The sequence below is a fragment of the Erinaceus europaeus genome, chromosome 2 (genome assembly GCF_950295315.1).
Source record: "Erinaceus europaeus chromosome 2, mEriEur2.1, whole genome shotgun sequence".
In the NCBI taxonomy this organism is placed as follows: Eukaryota; Metazoa; Chordata; class Mammalia; order Eulipotyphla; family Erinaceidae; genus Erinaceus; species Erinaceus europaeus.
The window spans coordinates 52,351,800-52,377,255 of record NC_080163.1 but is presented as its reverse complement, the minus strand read 5'-3'; the positions used below and the strand labels follow the sequence as shown (position 1 = coordinate 52,377,255).

Below are 25,456 nucleotides of genomic sequence, written 5' to 3'. Positions count from 1 at the left end.
TCTCTAATTCATCCCTGGCTCTCTCTCTCTCTCTTTTTCTTTTTTTTTTTTTTTTAGACAAACAGTGGAAAATTGCCTGATAACAAAGTCATTGCCAATGAACTAGGCAATTTACCAGAATTGAAGAAACATATGAAGAAAGTGATGCCATTTGTTGCCATGATCAAGGTAATCTTGGACTTTGTGCAGCCCTGAGCATCCCTGACTACATGAGCAGTGGTTAGATGGCACAACAGAAGGAAGGGGAAACATTAAAAAAAAAATTTTTTTTTTAATCTTTTATTTATTGGATAGAGACAGCCAGAAGTTGAGAGGGAAAGGAGTGATAGAGAGGAAGAGAGACAGAGTAACACCTGCAGCATTTCTTTGCCACTTGCAAAGCTTTCCCCCTACAAGTGGAGACCGGGGGCTCGAACCTGGATCCTTGCACACTATAACACGTATGCTTAACCAGGTGCGCCACCACCCGGCCCCGGGAAACATTTTTTAATACAGTCCCCCCATCTCCTCCCTGAAGTTGCTGAAATAGCTCCTTTCAGTCATTAGCTATGGGAAATGAGCTATCAGATTTGGGGTTCATTTATGGAATTGCTGAGTACGTGAAAATACTATTTTGGAAAGGATGTGTTATGGAAGTCATTGCACTGATTCTGTTTATGTTCTACCTTCTTTTCAGTTGGGGAGGAAGTATATTCTTTTGCTTACATTAGAATGTTTTTACTAGATTTTGTTACAGGAACCAAGAGTCTGTGTTTGTATAGGTTTAGCTTAATGGGATAAGCATTGTTTATAGTGGTTAGACTAGGATTTCTTGACTGGAACTCTACTGATGTTTTGGGTTGGATGGTTCTTTCTTGTGGGAGACAGTTGTATGTGCTGTGGGAGATTGTTAAAGTCTCCTTTGGCTTCTAGCCACTAGATGTCAGTAGAACTTCTTCCCTCACTTTCAAAATGTGACAATCAAAAATGTTTCCAGATATTGTCAAATGTTTCTTGATTTGAAGTTACCGCAACCCTCACACCAATCTCATTCAGAGTCATCAGTCAGACTCTTAGTTTTCTTCATATTGTTGTCCCCCCTTATCTGTGGCTTTGCTTTCCAGTGTTAAGTCATCCAACATCTAAAAATATTATGAACAATAAACATTTTTTAAAAATAAACTTTCATGGAATGATCTCAGCCTTGTATGCACAATACTTCTGAGATCTCCTGCCCCCACATCTCAATTTTCTATTCTTTTTTTTTTTTTTTGAGCAAGAGGGAAAGAGGAAAAGTAGAGAGAGGGAGAGACAGAAAGAGGAGAGAGAACATAGCATTGCTTCACTTTCCATGGAGCTGCCTAGTGCTGTCTGTGGTGCTCCCACATGGTACTGAGGTTCCAACCCAGGACCTAGAACACAGGAAGATATTTTGAGAGAGGGGCATATTATACTCACATAACTGTTATTCTACTATATTGCTGTAGTTGTTCCATTTTATTGTTAGCTATTATTAATCCTTTATTATGTCTAATTTATAAATAAAAATAAAACTTTAACATAGGCAGGCATATATAGGGAAAAAAAATACAGGGTTCCATACCATCCACAGTTTTAGCCATCCATTAGGAATTGGAAAGTATGCCCTGTAAATAAGGGGTGATATTTGTGCAGAATTGACTTACTGGATTTCTTAATAAGGAGAAATGGGAGATTGTATGTTGCTTAAAATGTAAGAGTCTGAAGTCAGGCAAATTTGGTCCAAATCCTATTTATTCTTCCTCAGTTTTGAGGACATAGACAAATCACTTAAATTATCTGGGCCACAGTTTCCTCTTCTGTAGAATGAGGGATTTCTTTTTCTTTTCTTTTTTTATAAAATATAATTTTGTGGGGGCTGGGCAGTAAGGCATCAGGTTAAACACAAAAATGGCACAAAGTGCAACCCTGCAGGGGCATCATTTCACAAGCGGTGAAGCAGGTCTGCAGGTGTCTTTCTCCCTCTCTGTCTTCCCCATCTCTCTCAATTTCCTAGCCAGCAACAATAACAACAGTAACAACAACAAAATGGGGAAAATGGCCACCAGGAGCAGTGGATTCTTAGTATGGGAACCAAGCCCCAGTGATAATCCTGGAGGCAAAAAAAAAAAAAAATACATACATATATATATATATATATATATATATATATATGGTTTATTTTTATTGTTGTTGTCACTGTTCCTGGCTGCCTTCTTCAAGTGGACAGAAAGACACCACTGCACTGAAATTTCCCTCAGTGTGGTGGGTGCCAGGTTTGAGCCTAGGTTGTGCCCATGGCAAAGCAAGCATTCCATCCAAGCTATCTTGCCTAGGATGAGGAAATTCTGCCTTTTATGAATGCTGTAAGTAACAAATGAAATAATAGGCTAAACACCAGAAATGCTACTTGTCAAGAAGTAGGTTTAGTAAATATGACTTTCTTAAAAATCTAAATGAGGGGGTTAGGGAGTGGCTCTTCAGTTTGAGTGTATAAATATTATGATGACTCAGGAACCCTGTTCCAGGCCCCATTCCCAACTGCAGGGGGAAGCTTCATGAGCAGTGAGGCAGTTCTGCAGATGCTTTTCTCTCTCCCTCTCTGTCTCCCCTTCCCATTTCAATTTCTTTCTGTCCTATCACATAAAATAAGTAACTAAAATGTAAATTGAAACCTTTAATTTGCTAAATTCATAGAGATTATCTTGTCTTTTGGATTATTTCCCAAATCCTTGATTTTGATAGCATCATCTGATAGAATCTAGTGAAACTAATTTGGGAAATAGCTATATATTAGACTCAAGAATCAGCTTTAAAAAGAAACAAGGCTTTAAAAAGGAAGCTTCACAAGTGGTGTAACAGGGTTGCAAGTGTCTCTGTCTTTTTCCCTCTCTACCTCTCCCTGCCATCTCAATTTCTTTCTGTCTCTGTCCCATAATAAATAAAAACATTTTAAAAAACTTGAATCTCAAAGTTTATATTTTGAGTTGAAATTATTTCCTGTATTCAAGAAAATTAAGAATAAGAAATTTTTTATATCATCTTTTTTTTTTTTTTTTTTTAATCAGAGCACTACTCAGCTCTGGCTTATGGTGGTGTAGGGGATTGAACCTGGGCTTGAGAGCCTCAGGTGTGTAAATCTCTTTGCATAACCATTATGCTATACCCCACCTCATTTTTTATATTATCATAATGCTACTTGACTGTCCATACTAGGACTTTTTTTTTTTTTTGCCTCCAGGGTTATTGTTGGGGCTCAGTGCTTGCACCACAAGTCCTGGAGGCTATTTTTTCCCTTTTGTTGCACTGATTGTTTTATTGTTGTAGTGGATATTATTGTTGTTGAATAGGACAGAGAGAAATTGAGAGGGGAGGGGAAGACGGGGAGAGAAAACTAGATACCTGCAGACCTGCTTTACCACTTGTGAAATGACCTCCCTGAAGATGGGGAGCCAGGGGCTCAAACTGGGATTTTTATGCTGATAATAGAACATTTATAAAAAGTTTACATTTGCAAGGATATCTTTAGAATTTTCTATATTAATAATGTCTTGTTCTATTTGATAGCTTTTAAATTTTCACTAATTTTTTAATTTTTATTTTTAATTTTAAGAAGGAAACATTGACTAAACCATAGGATAAGAGGGGTACAACTTTGCACAATTCCCACCACCAGATCTCCATATCCCACCCCCTCCCCTGATAGCTTTCCTATTCTTTAACTCTCAGGGAGTATGGACCCAAGGTCATTGTGGGATGCAGAAGGTAGAAGGTCTGGCTTCTGTAATTGCTTCCCTGCTGAACATGGGCGTTGACAGGTCGATTCATACTCCCAGCCTGTCTCTCTCTTTCCCTAGTGGGGGCAGGTAGGACTCTTCTTCTTCTTCTAGCGTTTGCCCAGGCAGGACTCTGAGGAAGCAGAGCTTCAGGACACATTGGTGGGGTTGTCTGTCCAGGGAATTCTGGTCAGCATCATGTTAGCATCTGGAACCTGGTGGCTGAAAAGAGAGTTTACATACAAAACCAAACAAATTGTTGACCAATCATGAACCTAAAGGCTGGAATAGTGCAGATGAAGAGTTGGAGGGGGGTCCTTCATTTTGTAGATAGTTAGTAGGCATATTTTAGTTATATTCCAAAGGGCCTATGGTTATACTAGTTGTTGTTGTTGTTGTTTTCTTTTCCCCCCTAAGCCTGAGATCTGATCTGATATGCAGGTGGATCCAAGTTATTGTCTGGGGAGATGATGTCATAGCTGGAGAAGGAACAGAAAGCTGGATCAGGGAAGAGAGTAGCTCCCTAATATGGGAAAGGGGTATAAATATTGTTGACTGTAAACCCCAACGATTTGATGTGGTCTGGGGCCCATATTCAGTTTAGGAGCCTGTGTGACCTCTGCATCCCTGTAGATCTGAGCTCACATTCTGTGGTCATGAGTAGGAACATTCCAGACTGCCCCAATATTGACTCATCTTCCTCAGCTGTAGCATAGAGTATGTTGTTCATCCTCCCTTCGGAGGATGGAACATTCTCTACGGTTGTTGATCCAGGTTGAGGGCAAGGTCCTATGGGGGCCCACAAAGGGGTCTATTGTGTTGTTCCTGATAGAGATGACCGGTAACAATGGAGAGAGGGATTTATTCGAGGTCTAGGCCCTTCAAGTCTGTTTGGGAATCTCAAGACTCCCCGAATAGGGCCCCAGTTTTTTGTTTGTTCGTTTGTTTTTGTAAGAAGTTGTTTATTTGAGATAAAGAGCCAGAGCATCACTTTAGCACATATGTTGCCAGTGATTGAACTCAGGACCTCATGCTCAAGATTCCAACACTTTACACACTGTGTCACCTCTCAAACCACACACTGTTTTAAAGATATGCTATCTGGGAGGAATATTTTCACACCTTTGTTTGATTCCTTATCAAAGGAATTATTTGTATTTGCATCCTTTTTTTTTTTAAATATTTATTCCCTTTTGTTGCCCTTGTTTTATTGTTGTAGATATTGATGTCGTCATTGTTGGGTAGGACAGAGAGAAACGGAGAGAGGAGGGGAAGACAGAGAGGGGGAGAGAAAGATAGACACCTGCAGACCTGCTTCACTGCCTGTGAAACTACTCCCCTGCAGGTGGGGAGCCGGAGGCTTGAACCGGGATCCTTATGCAGGTCCTTCCGCTTTGCGCCACGCGTGCTTAACCCATTTCGCTACCGCCCAACTCCCTTGTGTTTGCATCCTTAATCAGTTTAAGTAAATAGTGACTAAAACTTTTTTTTTATATATCTGAAAAATGTTTTTTCCCCCAGTCTTTATCGTGTTATATACTTTTTCATATTTTATTTATTTTGGATAGAGACAAATTGATAGGGAGGGAGGAAAGGGCCCAGAGAGAGAGAGAGAGAGAGAGACCTGCAGCACAATTTCGCAACACATTAAGCTTCTGCTCTGTAGGTGGGGTTCAGCGGCTTGAACCTGGGTTCTTGTACACTGTAATTTGTGCTCTCTACCAAGTGCACCACCAACTAGCCACCCCCAGTGTTGTAGTAATCTTAGACTTCAACAGATAGTTGATCTGATTTAGTAGTTTTTCATAAGCAAGCAAATAGAGTTGTATTTAAGACTTCAAATTGGAAGATTTTGTCAATTGAGAGAAGAATGATTATTTTAGAGAAAATACAGTGCACAGACATACTTTTTGTGGTTATTAGGACCTCATGAATGTTCTATCCTGTGGTTTCTGGGTCTGCTGATTTTTTTTTTCCCCTTTCCTTTTCTTCTCCCCTCCTCTCCTCTCCACAGAATGAGAATCCGTAATACTCCTCCTCCACTTGTGGAGCATCTTCTGTTTTTCTGCTGCTGTAGTGCTTCCATGGGGTGTCAGGACTCAAAGTTGGAGCCTCACTCGTGGTTAGGCTCTAACTCTACTAGATGAGCTATCTTTTGGATATATCTGTATATATCTCTGTATCTCTATATCTGTCTATCTATCTATCTATCTATCTATCTATCTATCTATCTATCTCCACTAGGGTTATTGCTAGGATTTGGTGCCTGCACTATGAATCTGCTTCTCCAAGTGGCCTTCCTCCCCTCTTTTTTTTCTTTTTCTTTTTCTTTGTAAAAAGGAAGCATTGATAAAACCATAGGATAAGAGGGTTACAACTCCACACAATTCCCACCACCAGATCTCCACAACCCATTCCCTCCCCTGATAGCTTTCCTATTCTTTAACCCTCTGGGAGTATGGACCCAAGGTCATTATGGGATACAGAAGGTTGAAGGTCTGGTTTCTGTAATTGTTTCACCGCTGAACATGGGCATTGACAGGTTGATCCCAGCCTGCCCCTCTCTTTCCCTAGTAGAGTGGGGCTCTGGGGAAGGGGAGCTCCCGGACACATTGGTGGGGGTGTCTGTCCAGGGAAATCTGGTCAGCATCATGCTATCTAGCATCTGGAACCTGGTGGCTGAAAAGAGAGTAAACATACAAAGCCAAACAAATTGTTGACCAATCATGGACCTAAGGGCTGGAATAGTGCAGATGAAGAGTTGGGGCATCCTCCATTTTGTAGATAGCTAGTAGGCATATTTTAGTTATATTCCAAAGGGTCTATGGCTATACTATTTTTTTCCCCCCTGAGCCTGAAATCTGATACGCAGGTAGATCCAAGTTATTGTCTGGGGAGATGATGTCCTGGCTGGAAAAGGACTAGAAGGCTGGATCAGGGAAGAGAATAGCTCCCTAATATGGGAAAAGGGTATAAATATTGTTGACTGTAAACCCCATCGATTTGATGTGGTCTGGGGCCCATATTCAGTTTAGGATCCTGTGTGACCTCTGCATCCCTGTAGATCTGAGCTCACATTCTGTGGTCCAGAGTAGGAACATTCCAAGCTGCCCCAATATTGACCCATCTTCCTCAGGTGTAGCATAGAGAATGCTGATCCAAGTTGAGGGCAAGGTCCTATGGGGGGCCCACAAAAGGATCTATTTTGTTGTTCCTGATAATGATGACTGGTAACAATGGAGAGAGGGATTTAGTTGAGGTCTATGCACATCATGTCTGTTTGGGAATCTCAGGACTCCCTGAATAGAGCCCCAGCCCTTTTTTCTTTTTATAGGACAGAGAGAAATTAAAAGGGGAGAGGGAGATAGAGAAGAAGAGATATACTTGCAGCCTTGCTTCCCCACTCATGAAGCTGCCCCCTTGTAGGTGGGGACTAGAGGCTTGAGCCCAGGTCCTTGTAGATAGTAATATGTGCACTCAGCTTGGTGCACCACTGCCTAGCCCCTGTCATTAACATATCCATAGTGTGATTTTGTTTTCCAAACCATTTTGACTCTTAGGAAAATCTGGAGAAGATGGGACCTCGTGTTCTGGATTTGCAGTCAGAATTTGATGAACAGGTGGTGCTTATGGAGAATATAGTTTACCTGACCAATTCTCTTGAGGTAAGTAGGACCAAGGATTATATTAACTGTAGTAGACATAATTCATGTTTTGTTTTATTTTATCTTTTTTTAAATTGCCACCAGGGTTGTCACTAGGGCTTGGTGCTGGCACCGCTCCCAGATGCCATTTCTTCCTTTCTCTCCCTTTGCCTCTCCCTTGCCACCCCCCTACATTCTTTTCTATTTTTAGTTGATAGGACAGAGAGAAATTGAAGAGGAAAGGGATAGGTAGAGAGGAAGAAAGATAGACACCTACAGACCTCCTTCACTAATTGTGAAGCATTCTTCCTACAAGTGAGGAGCAGGGGTTCAAACCTGAGTCCTTAAACATGGTACTGTGTTTGTTTAACTGGGTATGCGACTGCCCATTCCCAGTTCTTTCTGTTTTATCATACATCTATTTAATAAGCTTCATCTTCTCTGTTTGGTCCCTTTACTAAGTACAGTAGTCATACATATTTTTTGGAGATTATGAGGAGTGGATATAGAAGTTATTAAAAGAAAAAAGTAATCTTTCATCTTGCTTCACTTATTCTGTACATAAAATACTAACTTGGGGCCAGGTGATGGTGCACTTGGTTGAGCAAACATGTTACAGTGCACAAGGACCCAGGTTTGAGCCCCTGGTCCCCCACCTGTGGGGGAGGAAGCTTTGTGAGTGGTGAAGCCCCGTGCTGCAGGTGTCTGTCTCTCTCCCTCTCTATCTTCCCTCTTCTCTCTCTATGTCTAACTGTCTTTATCCAACAAAGAAATAAAGATAATTAAAAAAAAAAGTTTAAGAAATACTAACTGTATATGCCTGGATAACCCCCCATTCCCAATTTGTTCTTTTATGAGACAGTCCAGAGCATCTCCTTGTCATGTATGGGGCTGAGAATGAAACTCATGCATAGAAAGCATGTACTCTGCCCACCGAGCCACCTCCTGGTCCCTCCAGACTTTCTTTAACTATCTGAGGTGAGCCAGGGAGGTGGCACAGTGCTAGAACTCTGAACTTGCAAATTTGAGGTCTGAACTTTGATTCCTGGTACTGGATATGGCAAAGCCTTTCTACCTCTGCAGTCTCTCTCATGAAGTAAGTAAATTATTTTTTAAAAAAATTGGAGAATCAGGCGGTAGCGCAGTGGGTTAAGCACACGTGACTCGAAGCGCAAGGACTGTCTAAGGATCCCAGTTTGAGTCCCCGGCTCCCCACCAGCAGGGGAGTCGCTTCACAGGTGGTGAAGCAGGTCTGCAGGTGTCTATCTTTCTTTCCCTCTCTGTTTTCCCCTCCTCTCTCCATTTCTCTCTGTCCTATCCAACAACTATGACATCAATAACTACAACAACAACAAAAAAAAACAAGGGCAACAAAAGGGAAAATTAAAAAAAAAATTGGAGGAGACATCTTATTTATTTATTTATTTTTATTTAAGAAAGGATTAATTAACAAAACCATAGGGTAGGAGGGGTACAAGTCCACACAGTTCCCACCACCCAATCTCCATATATGCCACCCCCTCCCCTGATAGCTTTCCCACTCTATCCCTCTGGGAGCATGGACCCAGGGTCATTGTGGGTTGCAGAAGGTGGAAGGTCTGGCTTCTGAGACATCTTATTTTAATATGCTTTCAAAATATATTTTGGGGGGTACTCTGAATTGCTTCCTTTTTTCTCTCCTCTTGAGCTTTACATTCACAGAACTGGATTATTTAAAATCTTTAGCTTATGATATGTTGTCATTGGTCCTGCTGTTAAAAAACAATCAGTCTCATAATAAACACCCATGAATGTACGTCCCTAGCCAAGAACTAGAGCATTGCCAATAGTGTTCACATTATTTGTGAGTGTCTTCCTCTTCCAACTTTTTGCCTTAGCCACAACCTCATTTTTAGATTCTAAAAAAAAAAAAAAAAAAAAAAAAAAACCAAAAAAAGAACTTCTCAGACAAGTTAAAGGAAAGATAATTTTCGTTAGAAAACTTTCTTTGGAGGACTCAAAAGATACTGTGCAAACATGCAGGCTTAGGGATTGAATAAAGTTGGGATGAAGGAAAGCTATCTCTAAATTCATACTATGTCATGTAATTATAAATTAGTCAGTAGTTGAAGCAGAAAATTACATATTAGTGAATGTATTTTTATAAAAAGATATGTTTATTAATGATAGAGAAAGAAAACTAGAATATCACTCTAGTACATGTATACCAGGAATTGAACTCAGGACCTAATGCTAGAGAGCTCAGTGAGCTCTGGCCAATGAGAGTCAAGGAGGGCAAGCTGGCAGTATCTCCAGTCTCTGGTCATTTTGAGGGCTGGCCCTGGGGAATCCAGCCTCCTCATGATGGATGGCAGCAGGGTGCTGGGAAGAGTCTCAGTGACTGGCAATGCTTCCATTCCTGTTCTAGCTTTGAGACTGAAAGGCTGGAATTTCTTTCCCCCCATGCATTTTGCTGTGTGTCCCTAAGAAGGCCGCAAAACAACACAATTTTGGCAGCTGTTTCTAAGCATTTGTTGGACAATAGGGGGTACAGAATTCCTCCACAATGCATTTGAACATGTGACTTGCACAGATTCAGTAAACATTACTTACACTGATGATGTGCCAGGGACTCCCTGGGGTGGGCAGAAGGCGACAAAGAACTGAGGGTCTGGCACCGGCACTGTACCAGCAAGCAGGTCCCAAGATCCACCATCAGTGCTAGTATAAACCAGAGCTGAGCTCAGCTCGGCTCAAAATGAATTGGAAAGAGACAGAGAGAGAGATAGGAAAGGAGGGAGGAAGTGGTTGGGGGAGAGAATATGAATATAAGCAAGAGCGATTGAGAGATAAGGAGAAAAGGGCTGAGGTAGAAGCTTAAAGTTTATGCAAAGATACTCTCATGCCTGAGGCTCCAAAGTCCCAGGTTCATTTCCCAGCAGCACCATAGCTAGAGCTGAGCAGTACTCTGGTAATATAAGTAAGTAAATAAATAAATACAGAAAAAGGGAGAACACTTGCAGAAGAGCATGGGAATTATCTTTCCCTTTTATTTTATTATCATTATTACTTTGTTTTTGTGAGATGAGTTTATTTACTAGGGGGATTGAGGTGGGGAGACAAAGCCAGTGCATCATTCTGGTACATGCCTTGCAGATGCAATGACAGAGATTAAACTGAGGGCATCCTGTTTCTGGATCTCACACTCATGTGCTTGTATGCTTGTTTCATTTAAATTAGCTATCATTGTGGCCCTGTGCCTGAAGAAAAAAAAAGAAAAGAAAAGAAAAAGAGAGTTCAGTATTTTATCTACTGCACTACTTCCCAGGTCACCAGGTGAAAATATTTTTATGCACTTCCATTATTTTTTTTCCTCTTCTTGTAGAACTGTGGCCTTGTACTTGTGCAATTTCACTATTCAGGCCACTTTTCTTATTTGAATAGAGAGGCAGAAAGATTGGGAGTTACCATAGCACTAAAAATTCCTTCATTGGATAAGATAGATGGCACTTAAAGTACAAATTTCTTACAATAATCAACAAATCAGGGACCAGGCAGTGGCACACCTGATAGAGCAGAAATGTTACCATGCATAAGGACCCAGGTTCAAGTCCCAGGTCTCAACCTACAGGTGGCAAACTTAAGAACAGTGAAGTAATGTTGAAGGTATCTTTTTCTATGCCTGTCCCCCCCTAATTTCTTTCTATATTCACAGATAAATAAAATAGTTAAATAAGTGGGCCAGGCAGTGGCGCACCTGGCTAAGCACACGTAGTACTAAGCACAAGAACCCTCTTAAGGATCTAGGTTCAAGCTCCCAGCTCCCCACCTGCAGGGAGGATGCTTCACAAGTGGTGAAGCAGGTCTGTAGGTATCTCTCTTTCTCTCTCCCTCTACCTCTTCTTCCTCTCAGTTACTTTCTGTCTTATCCAATAAAATGGAAAAATAAAAAAGACCACCAGGAACAGTGGGCTCGTAGTTCTGGCACCAAGCCCCAAGCAATAACCCTGGTAATAATAATAATATAAAATAGATAAATAAATATTTTTTTAAAAAATCCTCCATTGCTGTAGCATTACCCATGTGGTGCTAGATCTTGAACCTAGGTCATGCTTATGGCAAAGTGGGTATCCTTGGAGAACTATCTTAATGACCCTTTGTATTAAAATATGTCTGTGTGTGTGTGTGTGTGTGTGTGTGTGTGTGTGTGTGTGTGTGTGTAAAAAACACTTTTCTTCACTAGGGCAACAAAAACTCTTTAGGGTCATTCTATAATTAGGCATATGCTGTATGTTTACGAGTTTTTCTACTTCTTTGGAAGTATTTTTATTCTCAAATGCATTTTTGGACTTTAAGTGAAAGCCTTTTACGATGATTTTCATCTTCTCTTATACAGTGGACAGATATCAGATTTCATTTTAGAAAATGACAAACATGGCTATATAAATAATACTGTGAAACATCTAAAATGAGTGTTGCGTAATTGATTACAGATTTCACTTAATATTTATGTGGAAAATAATAAAATTGCAAGACCATTTCATGTTAAGTGGAGAACCTAGTTTTGTTTTTTGGTGAGATGATACAGTGGTTAATCTCAATCATATTAAGTGTTACTAATAACTTCCATTTTTTTTGTCTCCCCTCCCCCCCTTTAGCTAGAACACATAGAAGTCAAGTTTGCCTCTGAAGCAGAAGATAAAATCAGGGAAGAATGCTGTCCTGGAAAACCACTTAATGTTTTCAGAACAGAAGTAAGTTGAAAGAATCTCACAGAATCATTGCATTTTAGAGGTAGGAAAAAAAAAACCCAAAACCCCCCCAGAGATCGTTACATCTAAGTCCATCTAAATCCATCATTCTTAAGATGGAAGGAAGAAAGGCCTGAGAAGTTAAGTGGCTGGTTTGGTTCTGACCATGTAATTTGATAGAAATCTTTCTGGATCTGAGGTCTTCCAGTTTTCCACTTGGTCCAATATTTACTTTTCCTTACCACCATGGATTGCATCCGTTATTATTGTGGGATTTAAAAATAAAGATATGATTTTTCAGAGCCTGGTTTTTGTGAAAGTACACTGGACATTGAAATGTAAGACTTAAAACAGTGAAAAAGACCTTCCATTACCTCAGATGTGTGTTAGTTTAATAATGCTGTCCAAAAATTTTGGTTTCTGGCATGAGATAGACTCACGTCTCGTTCTAAGTCTTGCTAGGGTTGCTATTTTATTTTATTTTATTTTTTATCTTTGTTGTGGTTATTATTATTGTTGTTGTTGTTGTCATTGGATAGGACAGAGAGAAATGGAGAGAGGAGGGGGAGATAGAGAGGGGGAGAGAAAGACACCTGCAGATCTGCTTCACCGCCTGTGAAGTGACTCCCCTACAGGTGGGGAGCTGGGGGCTCGAACCGGGATCCTTATGCCGGTCCTTGCGCTTGGCGCCACGTGCGCTTAACCCGCTGCGCTACCGCCTGACTCCCCGCTATTTAATTTTTTTCTCATTTCTTGGCCATAATAAAGACAAACAGGTTTTGAAGTTGGGGGAGATTATATTTATTCACTCTGAAAAAAAAAAAAAAACCTTTCAGATGGCAGCATTTGATAAAAATCTGGTGGACTGTAATTGTGAGAGATCATAAAAATAATTAGTGTCTTTGACTATATATTTTATAAAATGTAGAGAGAATATAGCACAGAATTGTGTTTGGTACTGACTCTGTATTTTGTTGGCTAGGTGACCTAGAACAACTATGTTCATCTTTCTAGTTTTTAGCTTCTTATCTCTGAAAAGGGCTGTTAAGGAGATATCTTTATGAAATAAATAAAACAAAAATGAACTTTTGGACTGTAAGACCAGTTGGTGGTAACCAGATGGACAAAGTGTGGGTAAATTAAAACAAAAATGACAAAGGAGGGGCTGAGTGATAGCACACCTGGTTGAGTGCGCATGTTACATTATGCAAGCCCTTGGTTCCCCCCCTGTAAGGGGAAAGTTTCATGAGTGGTGAAGCTGTGTTTCAGGTCTCTCTCTCTCTATCACCCACTTCCCTCTTGATTTCTGGCTGTCTTTATACAATAAATAAAGAAAATAAAAATTAAAAAAAAGGGAAACGAATATCTAAGTATAGAATTGTACTTTTAGGGGGCTGGGGGTTGGTGCACCTGGTTGAACACACATATTATAGTGCCCGTGGACCTGGGTTCAAGTCCCTGGTCCCTACCCACAGGGGGAAGGCTTCATGAATGGTGAAAAGATGCTACAGATCTCATCTCTTTTCCTTCTTTCCTTCCTTCCTTTCTTCTTTCCTTCCTTCCTTCCTTCCTTCCTTCCTTCCTTCCTTCCTTCCTTCCTTCCTTCCATCTTCCCTCCCTCACTGCCTCTTTCCTCTCCTTTTCTTACCCCTGCCTTACCTTATTTCCCTCTTCCCTCTCATCTTCTCTCTCCAAAAGTAATTAAATAAAAAAGGAATTAAACTTGCAGTGGTGAACTTAATGTAATATTTGCACTCATTGATTTTTAATTATGTATACATGTAGCTTATATAATGCTAAAATGTAAGGTTAGTTCAATTAAAAAAACTCAGAATATAGGAATAATTTCTAATAAAGTGCTTAGTCCAATGCCTGGTTGATAATAGATATTTAGTAATTTGTGTTGGCTATAAAATAAAGTATTATCATAAATATCTAGGATATATATCATAATGTATATGTCCTGTCTATCTATATCATAGTAATATATATATAGTAGTATATATCATAGTAAGTTTTACCTAGGCAATGCTCTGTGTGAGCATGAGCCATGCACATCTTTCCTATTTGAGTATTCCTTAGGCTTAAACTAAATCTTGCCAGAGTTAAGAGCATATTTGGTTCCTGTGTGATTCCATGGCACTCCTGACAGACTCTTTGTTTCCTTTTTTTTTTTTTTTTTTTAATAATTTTTTATTTATATAAAGGAAACATTGTCTAAACCATAGGATAAGAGGGATACAACTTTGCACAATTCCCATCACCAGAACTCTATATCCCATCCCCTCCCCTGATAGCTTTCCTATTCTTTAACCCTCTGGGAGTATGGACCCAAGGTCATTGTGGGTTGCAGAAGGTGGAAGGTCTGGCTTCTGTAATTGCTTCCCTGCTGAACATGGGCGTTGACTGGTCTATCCATACTCCTAGACAGCCTCTCTCTTTCCCTAGTGGGGAAGGGCTCTAGGGAAGCAGAGCTTCAGGACACATTAGGGGGGTGTCTGTTCAGGGAATTCTGGTCAGCATCATACTAGCATCTGGAACCTGGTGGCTGAAAAGAGGGTTTATATACAAAGCCAAACAAATTGTTGACCAGTCATGGAACTAAGGGCTGGAATAGTGCAGATGAAGAGTTGGGGCATTCTCCATTTTGTAGATAGCTAGTAGGCATATTTTAGTTAAATTCCAAAGGGCCTGTGGCTATACTAGTTTTTTTTTTTTTTTTTCCTTTTTCTTTTTTCCCCTGAACCTGAAACCTAATATACAGGTGGATCCAAGTTATTGTCTGGGGAGATGATGTCATGGCTAGAAAAGGACCGGAAAGCTGGGTCAGGGAACAGAGTAGTTCCCTAATATGGGAAAGGGGTATAAATATTGTTGACTGTAAACCCTAATGATTTGATGTGATCTGGGGCCTATAATCAGCTTAGGAGCCTGTGTGACTTCTGCATGCCCCAATATTGACCAATCTTCCTCAGGTGTAGCATAGAGTATGTTGTCCATCCTCCTTTTGGAGGATGGAACATTCTCTACCATTGTTGATCCAAGTTGAGGGCAAGGTCCTATGGGGACCCACAAAGAGATCTGTTTTGTTGTTCCTGATAGAGATGACTGGTAACAATGGAGAGAGGAATTTATTTGATGTCTAGGGCCATCATGTCTGTTTGGGAATCTCAGGACTCCCCAATTAGGGCCCCAGCTGGTGGAATGGCCTGATAGTGACTAAAGAGTCATCGTTAAAGTATGCCAGTCTCTTGCCCTTATTCAGCTTTTGCAGTCCTTGCTTTGATAAGGTTAGCTTTGGAGTGAGTGAGAGAACTGTAATAGGAAGTAGGAGGGTATCTAAGTCTAAGTAGACACTATTTCATTATGAACTTGATACTGACTCACTACAGACTATTGTGTATTTTTGCTTTCAGGTATATATTTTGCCCTAATTTATGGATACATGTGAACATATGCTCTGTCTTACGGATATTGGTCTATATCTAGGTTTGGGACTTTGTTAGGAAGTGAACCTCCTGGAATGGAATTAGAGAATACTATGAAAGCAAAGGTCTCACCCTACGAGTAATGAGGGTGAGCGGTTGACATTTCCATGCCTGATGTCTCTGAACATTGTCTGAAGTGAAGCATGCTGAGGTGGTACTTGTTGCATTGATTAGGTTGGGATCAGCAGATGCAATATCATTTGGCCTGACTTGAGAGAAGCATGCAGGAAAGTGAGCCCCACCCCAGAGGTTCCAGGACTGGGGGAATATTGGCTCTATAGAGGAAGTGGGAGGTTCCTATTGTCTTAGTGTTTAAGAAGACAATAGATAGTTATTGCTATAATCACATTATGTGGCAATTGGGTTGATAGTTATTGCTATAATCACATTATTTGGTAAATCCCTTTGTTAGGATTTGCTGTATCATACACAACATCACCATATTTTATGTCCTTTGACATTATTTGTATATAGCTATGCTACCGGTTACTTCTGTTCTCCCTGGACTAAGCTTTTAAGAGAGTCAATATATCAAAGACTCAGCCTGTGTATTAAGAAGACTCAGTCTGTGCTTTAAAAAGTTTGAGACATCCTATCAGTTTTTATTGGATAAATAAAAACTCTCTTATTACTTAAATAGTGATTTATATGACTACAAACTAATAGGAGTGTACATAAACAACATTCTCACCACCAAAAGACTGTCCCATTCCACTACCACCTCCCATGAAGCTGAACATCCACTGTCATCCTCAACCCAGGGTTTTTACTTTGGTGCCCTACTCTGATTTTTTTTTTTTTTCATGTAGAGACAGAAAGGAAGAGCTAGACAGAGACACCACAATATCACGTCACCACTTGCAAAAGTTCCTCTTTGCGCAGTGCTCTCATAGGGTGGCTGGGGCTCAGGCCTGGGTCCTCATACATGGTAAAGTATGCGCTCTGCTGGGTGATCTGTCTCCTGGCCCCCTGTGCTTTTTTTTTTTCTTTCCCTTTTTCTTTCCCTTGGGGAGTTGGGTTATGGGGATCAAATCCAGGACCTCATGCATAGAAAACATGGACAATGTCCCCAGCTCAAAATTAAATCTGTCTTTCATTGGTTTAAAAACAAAACAAAACAAAACAGAGAAAGGAGGAGAGAAAAGGGACACGTGTATATAGTAATAATAATAAAAGTAAAGAAAATAGAGTGAAAAACCCTAACAGTCTGCTGCTGGACTGTTCTGCATTGGCTGCAGGTAGCCTGAGCAAAGACTGCCAATTATAAAAAGTATCCAACAAGAAAAGAAAAGAAACCTCTAGGTAGACTTTCCCAGACAGGGCTGAGGCTCTGATGGGTCAGATATTTTGTCACTCAAACAGAGCTCCAGCCACCTAAAAAGAAAGGGGAAAAGAAAGAGAAAAAGGTTTGGAATGACACTGTGGTGAGCCAGGAATCTTGGTAAAGAAAATAGCTCAGCGGGAAGCCTGTTATAAGGGGCTTCCCAGCCCCTGGAGGCTGTTTCTGGGGTGGGGGTGGGGTGAGTTCGATAATAAAGCCAAAAAGATTTTCCTTTGTTTGTCCTTTTGGCCTCTGTTTGTCAGCCCAAGAGTGAGTTATGGGACTCTATTTTGGTGTCACCCTGACTAGCCCGTGTTCATTGTCCTACAGACAGCCCAGTATCCTACCCTATCCAGAGAATCCCAGGTACTAAGCTGCTTTTGTTTGGAGCTCACGGCAGCTTCAAATCGCCATCTTGAGACACCCCTCCCCCCTCAACTCTTCATCTGCACTACTCTAGTCTTTAGGTTCATGATTAGTCAACAACTTGTTTGGCTTTATATGTTAACTCTCTTTTCAGCCACCAGGTTCCAGATGCTAGTTAGCATGATGCTAACCAGACTTCCCTGGACAGACAGCCCCACCAATGTGTCCTGGAGCTCGATTCCCCAAAGCCCCACCCTACTAGGGAAAGAGAGAGGCAGGCTGGGAGTATGGATCAACCTGTTAATGCCCATGTTCATCGGGGAAGCAATTACAGCAGCCAGACCTTCCACCTTCTACACCCCACAATGACCCTGGGTCCGTATTCCCAGAGGGTTAAAGAATAGGAAAGCTATCAGGGGAGGGGATGGGATACAGAGTCCTGGTGGTGGGAATTGTATGGAGTTGTATCCCTCTTATCCCATAGTTTTGTCAGTGTTTCCTTTTTATAAATAAAAAATTAAAAAAGAAAAAAAGTAGCAGTTTCCCTCTCCCTCAGCAGTATTAAAATCATATTTCTCTTTATTTTCTAGCCTGGTGTGTCAGTGTCCTTAGTGAATCCCCAGCCGTCCAATGGCCACTTCTCCACCAAAATTGAAATCAGGCAAGGAGATAATCGAGACTCTATAATCAGACGTTTAATGAAAATGGACCGAGGAATCAAAGGTGAATGGCTTCCCTAAAATATTTGACAGTGTCTGTGGATTTGGTGAGTTGTAAGCAGGAAGGAGAAATAAAAGTAGCTGGTTTGCTTAGAGACAGCTGTGTAATGTCTGGAGACTATTGGGTCCAGAATCAGGAAACTTGTATTCTCTTTGAAATAATGTGACTAGGTAGTTTGGTGACCTGGTCTTGTCACTTAAGCTTTAAACAAGTAGTTTTTTTTGTTGTTGTTTTTTACCAGAACACTGCTCAACTCTGGCTTATGGTGGAGCAGGGATTGAACCTGAGATTTAGGAGCCTCAGGCATGAGAGTCTCTTTGCATAACCATTATGATATCTACCCTCCTCACCCCCCCTTTTTTTTTTCAATAAGACAAGGAAATAGATATTTTTCCCAGGGCTTCTAGCTTTAAAATAGTAACTGCTCTTTCAAGTCTTACGGATTAAAGAACACATACCCGGAATATTCCTTTATTTTTTATTACTTTATTGAGGGTATTTATCCTTTATTACTTTGTTGATTTATAAGGCTTTTGTCACAAGTCCTTGGATTCATATCTCCCCACAATAGGTGTCAACACACCACACCCTCCACACAACTTGTCCTCTTCATCATAGGATACTGAGCTCCACCCCTGCTTCAACTCTCTTTCTCCTTCACTCTTCAGAATTCTTGGGTCTGTTGCTATAGACACAGCAAATTAATACTTGACCCTGCATTTTCTCTTTCTTTGTTTCTCAAGTCCCACCTGTGAGTGACATCATCTGGTGTTCATCTTTCTCCTTCCTGGCTTTTTTCACTTAACATGCTTCCTTCAGGTTCCATCCAGATTGTAGCAAAAGAAAATACCACAACTTCCATAAACACTCATCTGTCATGCCCTCAGTATTCCAGACTAGCCTGGCCAACTGAGGTTGTTCCTGACAAAGGAAAGGAAACAGTAAAAGTTAATTGATTATTTGCTGCGTATTACCAAATAATCCTTTTATGACCCTATCATGAAGAGGGTATTACTATCATGACCTTACTTTTAGAATTATTTATTTATTATTTTTATCACCCTCCTTTAACAATTGATAAAAGGGGGCAGTTGGATGGTAGCACATTGGGTTAAGCGCATGTGGCACGAAGCACAAGGACCGGTGTAAGGATCTTGGTTTGAGCCCCCAGCAGGGGCGTTGCTTCACAAGTGGTGAAGTAGGTCTGCAAGTGTCTATCTTTATCTGTCCCTCTCTGTCTTCTTCTCCTCTCTCCATTTCTCTCTGTCCTGTCTAACAACGACGATATCAGTAACAACAATAACTACAACAACAACAAAAAACAACAAGGGCAACAAAAGGGAAAATAAATAAATTTTTAAAAATTGATAAAAGGGAGGCCAAAGAAGTCCAAATAATTTGCAAGTATTATTCAGCTAACAAATCCTGGAGCAGGACTTCAAGTTCAGCTTTATATGACTCCAGAACTTACTTTTTAAAAATATTTTATTTATTTATTAATGAGAAACATAGGAGGAGAGAGAAAGAGCTAGGCATCACTCTGGTACATGTGCTACTGGGGATTGAACTCAGGACATCATGCTTGAGAGTCTGATGTTTTATCCACTGCACCACCTCCCGGACCACCTTACTTTCTTTTAAACAGTATGCTCCCAGGTTAAATATGCACATGACTTTTTTTTAAAATCAAGATTAGATCAAGATCTTCTTTGATTAGATTTCATATAATTTATAGCTTTTTTTTTCCTTTACACTCATCCAGGTCTTAGACTGAGCAGAGTGTTAAGGGCATTAGTGTATCTCTGTATTATTTTTCTTCCAAATTATGAAGACAAATTAATATTGAGATCCTCTGTTTTGCATCACCTTTTAATTCTCTGGCAATCAAGAATTGATTAGGCCACATTCCATCAGCATACTGTTTTTCAGGAAAGATCTACAAATTTCAGACAAGTACCTAATTTATGAAACCTATATTCAGGGTAACAATATTTTGCAGTCGTAGGAGACTTAAAATAGTTCTTTGGAATTCTTCCTGCCATATACATTTTGCTTTTTTGAACTTACTTTCAGCAGACATTTGTTGAAGCACTATCATATGCAGTATGTGTGTAGAGGTGGATATTAATACAGAGACTCCTGTGTCAATACTGTATATTCTAGGGAGTTTAAGAGCTGTTCATTTGCAGGTTGCATCTAGTAAAAGCAATTAAGCTATTAAGTATGTAGTCACAATGTAAGGAGAAACTGCTGACTGCAGTAAGAGAGATACTAAAACTTTCAACACAGAAAAAAGGTGAGATTATTTCCAGCTGTTGGTGATCAGAGTTGACTTGACAGAGAAACTTACTGTTTGTATCTGTCCTTGAAATTATACCTGTGAAGCATGGAGGGAAGAGTGTACTAGCAGGAGCAACACAAATATTTGTTTCAGTATATACTGTTTATTGGGACTGGAGAGTTTCCTGTTTGTAGACATTTTAAAAATTGTGATAAAATATACATTACTTGACATTGATCACTGTAACTATATTTCATTGTTACTGGTACAGTCACATTGTTATACAGCACTCACACTTTCTCTTGTCTACAGTTTTTTCATCCTTCCAAACTGAAGCACTATACCTGTTAAATAACAGTTCCCCATTCTATCTCCCTCTGCTTTCTGGTGTCAGTTCTTCTCCTTTCTGCTTCTGTGTATTTAAGAATTTGAGATATATTTATATAAGTGATAACATATGATATTTGCCCTTTTGTATCTGGTTTCACTTTGCAGAAATCTCCAGGATGTATTCATGCTGTTACAGTCATGTTCTCCTAGTAATGTAGAGAGCAGGGGCAACCTTAGGACTTGGATACCACAAATATCAGAATTTGAAAATTTCAAAATCTGAGCCTATAGAAAATAATCTTGTGGCCTTTCACTGGCTGTTCTATAGCCTATATTCTGAAGTCGTAAGATTGATTTTGCTGTGTGAGTAACTGAACTTAGAAGAACATTGTGATGACTTTTAAAGAAAATGGATATTTGTGTGGATCCCTGGACAGGATTGTTTATTTATTTACTTTAAAAAATTTTATTATATTTATTTACTTATTGGATAGAGACAGCAAGAAATTGGAGACTGGGCGGTGGCACAACAGGTGAAGTGCGCATGGTGTGAAGTGCAAGGACTGGCGTAAGGATCCCGGTTCGAGGCACCGAGCTGCTGGCTCTCCACCTACAGGGGGGTTGCTTCACAGGTGGTGAAGCAGGTCTACAGGTGTCTTATCTTTCTCTCCCTCTCTCTGTCTTCTCTTCCTCTCTCAATTTCTCTATCCTCTCCAACAATAACGATAGCAATAACAACAACATTAAGAACAACAACAAGGGCAACAAAAGGGAAAAAATGGCCTCCAGGAGCAGTGGATTCATAGTGCAGGCACTGAGCTCCAGTGATAACCCTGGAGGCAGAAAAAAAAAAAAAGCAGCAAGAAATTGAGAGGAAGGGGGGAGAGAGGGAGAGAGACACCTGCAGCACTGCTTCACCACTTGTGAAGTTTCCCCCCTGCAGATAGGGATCAGGGGCTTGAACCTGGGCCCTTGCTCTTTGTAACATGTTCTCTCAACCAGGTGAGCCACCACCTGGCCCCCACTGAATAGGATTATTATGAGATTATAGCACACTAGAAAATATATCTCCTGTATTGAAAATTTATTATATAAAGTTAAACTTGCCTCTTTTTAAAATATTTATTTATTCCCCTTGTTTTTATTGTTATTATAGTTATTATTGTTGTTGTTATTGATGTCATCATTGTTGGATAGGACAGAAAGAAATGGAGAGAGGAGGGGAAGACAGAGGGGGAGAGAAAGATAGACACCTGCAGACCTGCTTCACTGTCTGTGAAGCGACTCCCCTGCTGGTGGGGAGCCAGGGGCTTGAACCGGGATCCTCCCGCTGGCCCTTGCTTTGCACCACGTGCGCTTAACGCGCTGTGCTACTGCCCAACTCACAAACTTTCCTCTCTTAAATATACTCAGATACAGCACCAACTTCTTCTAAATTGTACTGAAATGTGTTTTCCATCTCTTGTCATTTCTCCCTCAGCCTCTGGCATAATTTTTACATCCTTTTTCATACTAGCTGTGAATGATATTACCCACAATGTGCTCCAAGTTTGGTGTGAATTTTTCAAGCTACTATGAGTTTTAGAAAATAGAATTGTTGGGGAAAGTTGGAAATTGATATTCCTCCAAGGATCTACAGAAGAACTCTAACCTTGAAACTGTTCCAAAAGCCCTCAGGATGCTTTGATATCTAAGGGGGTTGAGTGTATTGAGTCTATGAGATGGGGAAGGAGTGAAATTCAGTCACTTACTTCTTAGTCTGCCTGCTGCAATGGCTGGCAAGTCATCCAATTAGTGCCAATTGTATTCAGGGTGATTATGATCTAAGTCCAGGAGGAACTGGACTACAATCATCATTTCACTCCACAAAGGCCACTGAGCTTCTGTTTGATGATAATGACTTTAAATCACTCACAACCCATGCCACATATGAACTAATCACTTGGAGGTGAAAGGCTCCATTTCACATTATCAATCCTTGGAGACTTTCAATCACTCTCATCTTTTCTCTAAGTGCCTTAAATCTTATGTAGTTGCAGACTTAAATTTCAACATTTTCATTAATAAGAGAGGTCTGGGATAAGAAAAGATAGCAAAAGCACTCAGACTGCGCCGCGAATTTATTGGCAGTAATGAACTACACAGTGAAACATCAAAGCCAGTGTGTTTTGTCACTTAGAAGCCTGATTGTTAGAACTTCTTTGAAATAATTTGATTCAGAATCTCTTGCAGTACTCAGGAAGATCTGTTGTAGAGAGAGACAGAGGCCACTTAGTAAAAAATAATAAAACATCTTGTCACATAAAATCTACCAGCAGGACTAGTCACTGCTTTCGTTGTAAAATATTTGGTATCACCTGTGTACATGTTGAATTTCAGTTGCTGTTCAAATGAACTGTATAGTCCCCCTCCATACCCCCAATAAGATCACAGCTGTCAGAAAGGCTGTACCTGCTCCTTTCCCATTTTAATGTTCAGGCCTTGTACTATGTATGCTATATCTGGGAATAGATTGGCAGTCTCTGCAGATACTCTCTAGAGAATCTTGGGGCAGGTTTTGCTTTTATGGTAGTAGCAGGTAATTGCTCTATAAGCCCTAAGATCCCTACTGTAAACTTGCAGTTCTTCAATCTTTGTTTCCCAAAGAAACCAGAATGCCTGGATAACTTGTTCTCCTGGCATAGCCTCTAGCTGCATTAATGTCTCCTTTTATCTTTTATCCCTCTCATGCTAAGATTCATACTCGTGAGGGAACACGAGGAAGTATATAGCTCACAGACCACCCAGTGATCTGCTTTAAAAAGGGGTGGAAAGTGATTTTGAAAATAGCCTCTGAGTCAGTGGATCAGGTAGAGCATAACTAGCCATGCCACACTTTAGTGTTAGCTGTAACCCAGATCGGCATTTATAGTCATTGATTACCATTCTAAAAATAAATAAATATCACCATCATATAAAACAAAACCATGTTGGGAGGTCTCAGAATTGCTGAAATTTCATTTCTTTCATGCTTAGTTGTTGGCAGGATTGGCTAGATTATAAATTTGTCCAAGGGACAAGTGCTTTCTTTGCCAGGATCCATTTTACCAGCTTGCACAGGAGTAGATCAGGAAAATCTCAAGTAGGGAAGGGAGAGTTGGAGCTCATCCAGAGGCTTAAAACTCTGAAAGGCCGACTTTCCCCTGTCCTTCCTCTTCTCTCCTAATTTCTTGTTGTCTTGCAACACAGATACTTTCTTCTTTGAGCAAAACCAAGAAGCTGTTGATACGTTTTTTTTTTTTTCCTCTCTTAGTTAAGGTAATTCCTGTTCCAAAAGTATCTTCCAAAGTAAGCTGCAATGCGTACAGAACGATTTATTCATTACTACCAGAACTAGATCTGCGGCTCAGTACTTGTATGGCTGTACCACTTCTGATGGCCACCCCCTTCCTTTTTGATAGAAGATGAGAGATAGGGGTGTGTGTGTGTGTGTGTGTGTGTGTGTGTGTGTGTGTGTGTGTGTGTATGTGTGTAGGTGTATGTATGTGTGTGTGTGTGTGTGAGTGTGTGTGAGTGTGTGTGAGAGAGAGAGAGATATCTACAGAGCTCCACTGCTCATAAAGTACACCTGCACCTCCAACCGCCACCAGCACATGCACACACACACATAGGTACTGGGGCTTTGAACTCAGGTCCTTAAGTATGGTAATGTGTGTGCCAGCTGGGTATGCCACCACCTGGGCCCTCTTGGTTTTTACATATTCCAAGAAGCAAGATAAGAAGGATAAATATGTTTCAGACTATCTGATATTCTGAAAAATGATTCATTTTTGTATTTAAAAATTATTTGAAAGATCATATTGAGTATTACCTTTACTCAAAAATGTACTCAGTCATTCCTCTTGGTTTATAATTCCAGGAGATGTCTTATATATGAGTCTTTCACAATTTTTTGATCTGGGCAAAAACTGACAAGAGAATGAAGAGTTATTAGATTTATCTTGCTTTCTGAAATTGTGCCGTATGGAATAATCTGATGAAAATAAAATACCAATGACTAAGGAGGTGATTCCATGGGTTGGTTACAGGGTTTGCATGTGTGAAACCCTGGGTTGATCCCCAGCACTGCAGGTAGCCGAACAGTGCTCTGGTGTTTTCCTCTCCGTCTCTCTGCCTCATAAAATTAAGTAAATCTTTTAGAAAAGAGTAATGTGCTTCAGTCATGAATTATACTACCCGGGCATGCTTTTGAGTCAGTTACTGTAAACAAATGCTCATATCAATAAATTATTCTCTTGCTTTAGACCTTTCCAAAGTGAAACTGATGAGATTTGATGACCCACTGTTGGGGCCCCGGCGAGTTCCGGTCCTGGGAAAAGAGTATGCTGAGAAGACCCCCATTTCTGAGCATGCTGTGTTTCACGTGGACCTCATGAGCAAGAAAATCCATCTCACTGAAAATGGGCTACAAGCAGATATTGGTGATACAATCATCTACCTGGTTCATTGAACTCATGCAGCTTGGAGATTGATCCTGGTTTCTGGAGATAACAGCCATTCTGATTTTGTCTGCAAGTAGCCAGCTTCTACGACTGGGCATTTGGACTGACTAAATAGCTCTCATTTTTTAACCATCAAACTCTGCATGTAATCATAATTATACCAAATAGTCTTGGATTTCTAGACCTAATAAATTTTTTTTTTTTGCCCTTTTTGGGGATCGTTAAGAGAAATGTAGTTTGTACCATATTTTATTTTTTTCTTTGGGAAAGTTATTTCTGTTTCTCACTCTTTCAGATTAAAAGAAAAGTGTCTAACGACAAA

General features: G+C 40.3%; 1 protein-coding gene across 1 annotated transcript in view; it reads left to right on the top strand.

The window, feature by feature from the left end:
• Window positions 1-25,456, top strand: part of LARS1 (leucyl-tRNA synthetase 1) — an 88,665-nt gene extending 63,209 nt beyond the window's left edge. The window contains exons 28-32 of the mRNA XM_007533962.3: window positions 58-168; window positions 7,334-7,438; window positions 12,055-12,150; window positions 17,913-18,045; window positions 24,937-25,456. Coding sequence (XP_007534024.1) covers window positions 58-168; window positions 7,334-7,438; window positions 12,055-12,150; window positions 17,913-18,045; window positions 24,937-25,142 — 651 coding nt within the window. The 3' untranslated portion in view covers window positions 25,143-25,456. The remainder of the gene's footprint in view (window positions 1-57; window positions 169-7,333; window positions 7,439-12,054; window positions 12,151-17,912; window positions 18,046-24,936) is intronic.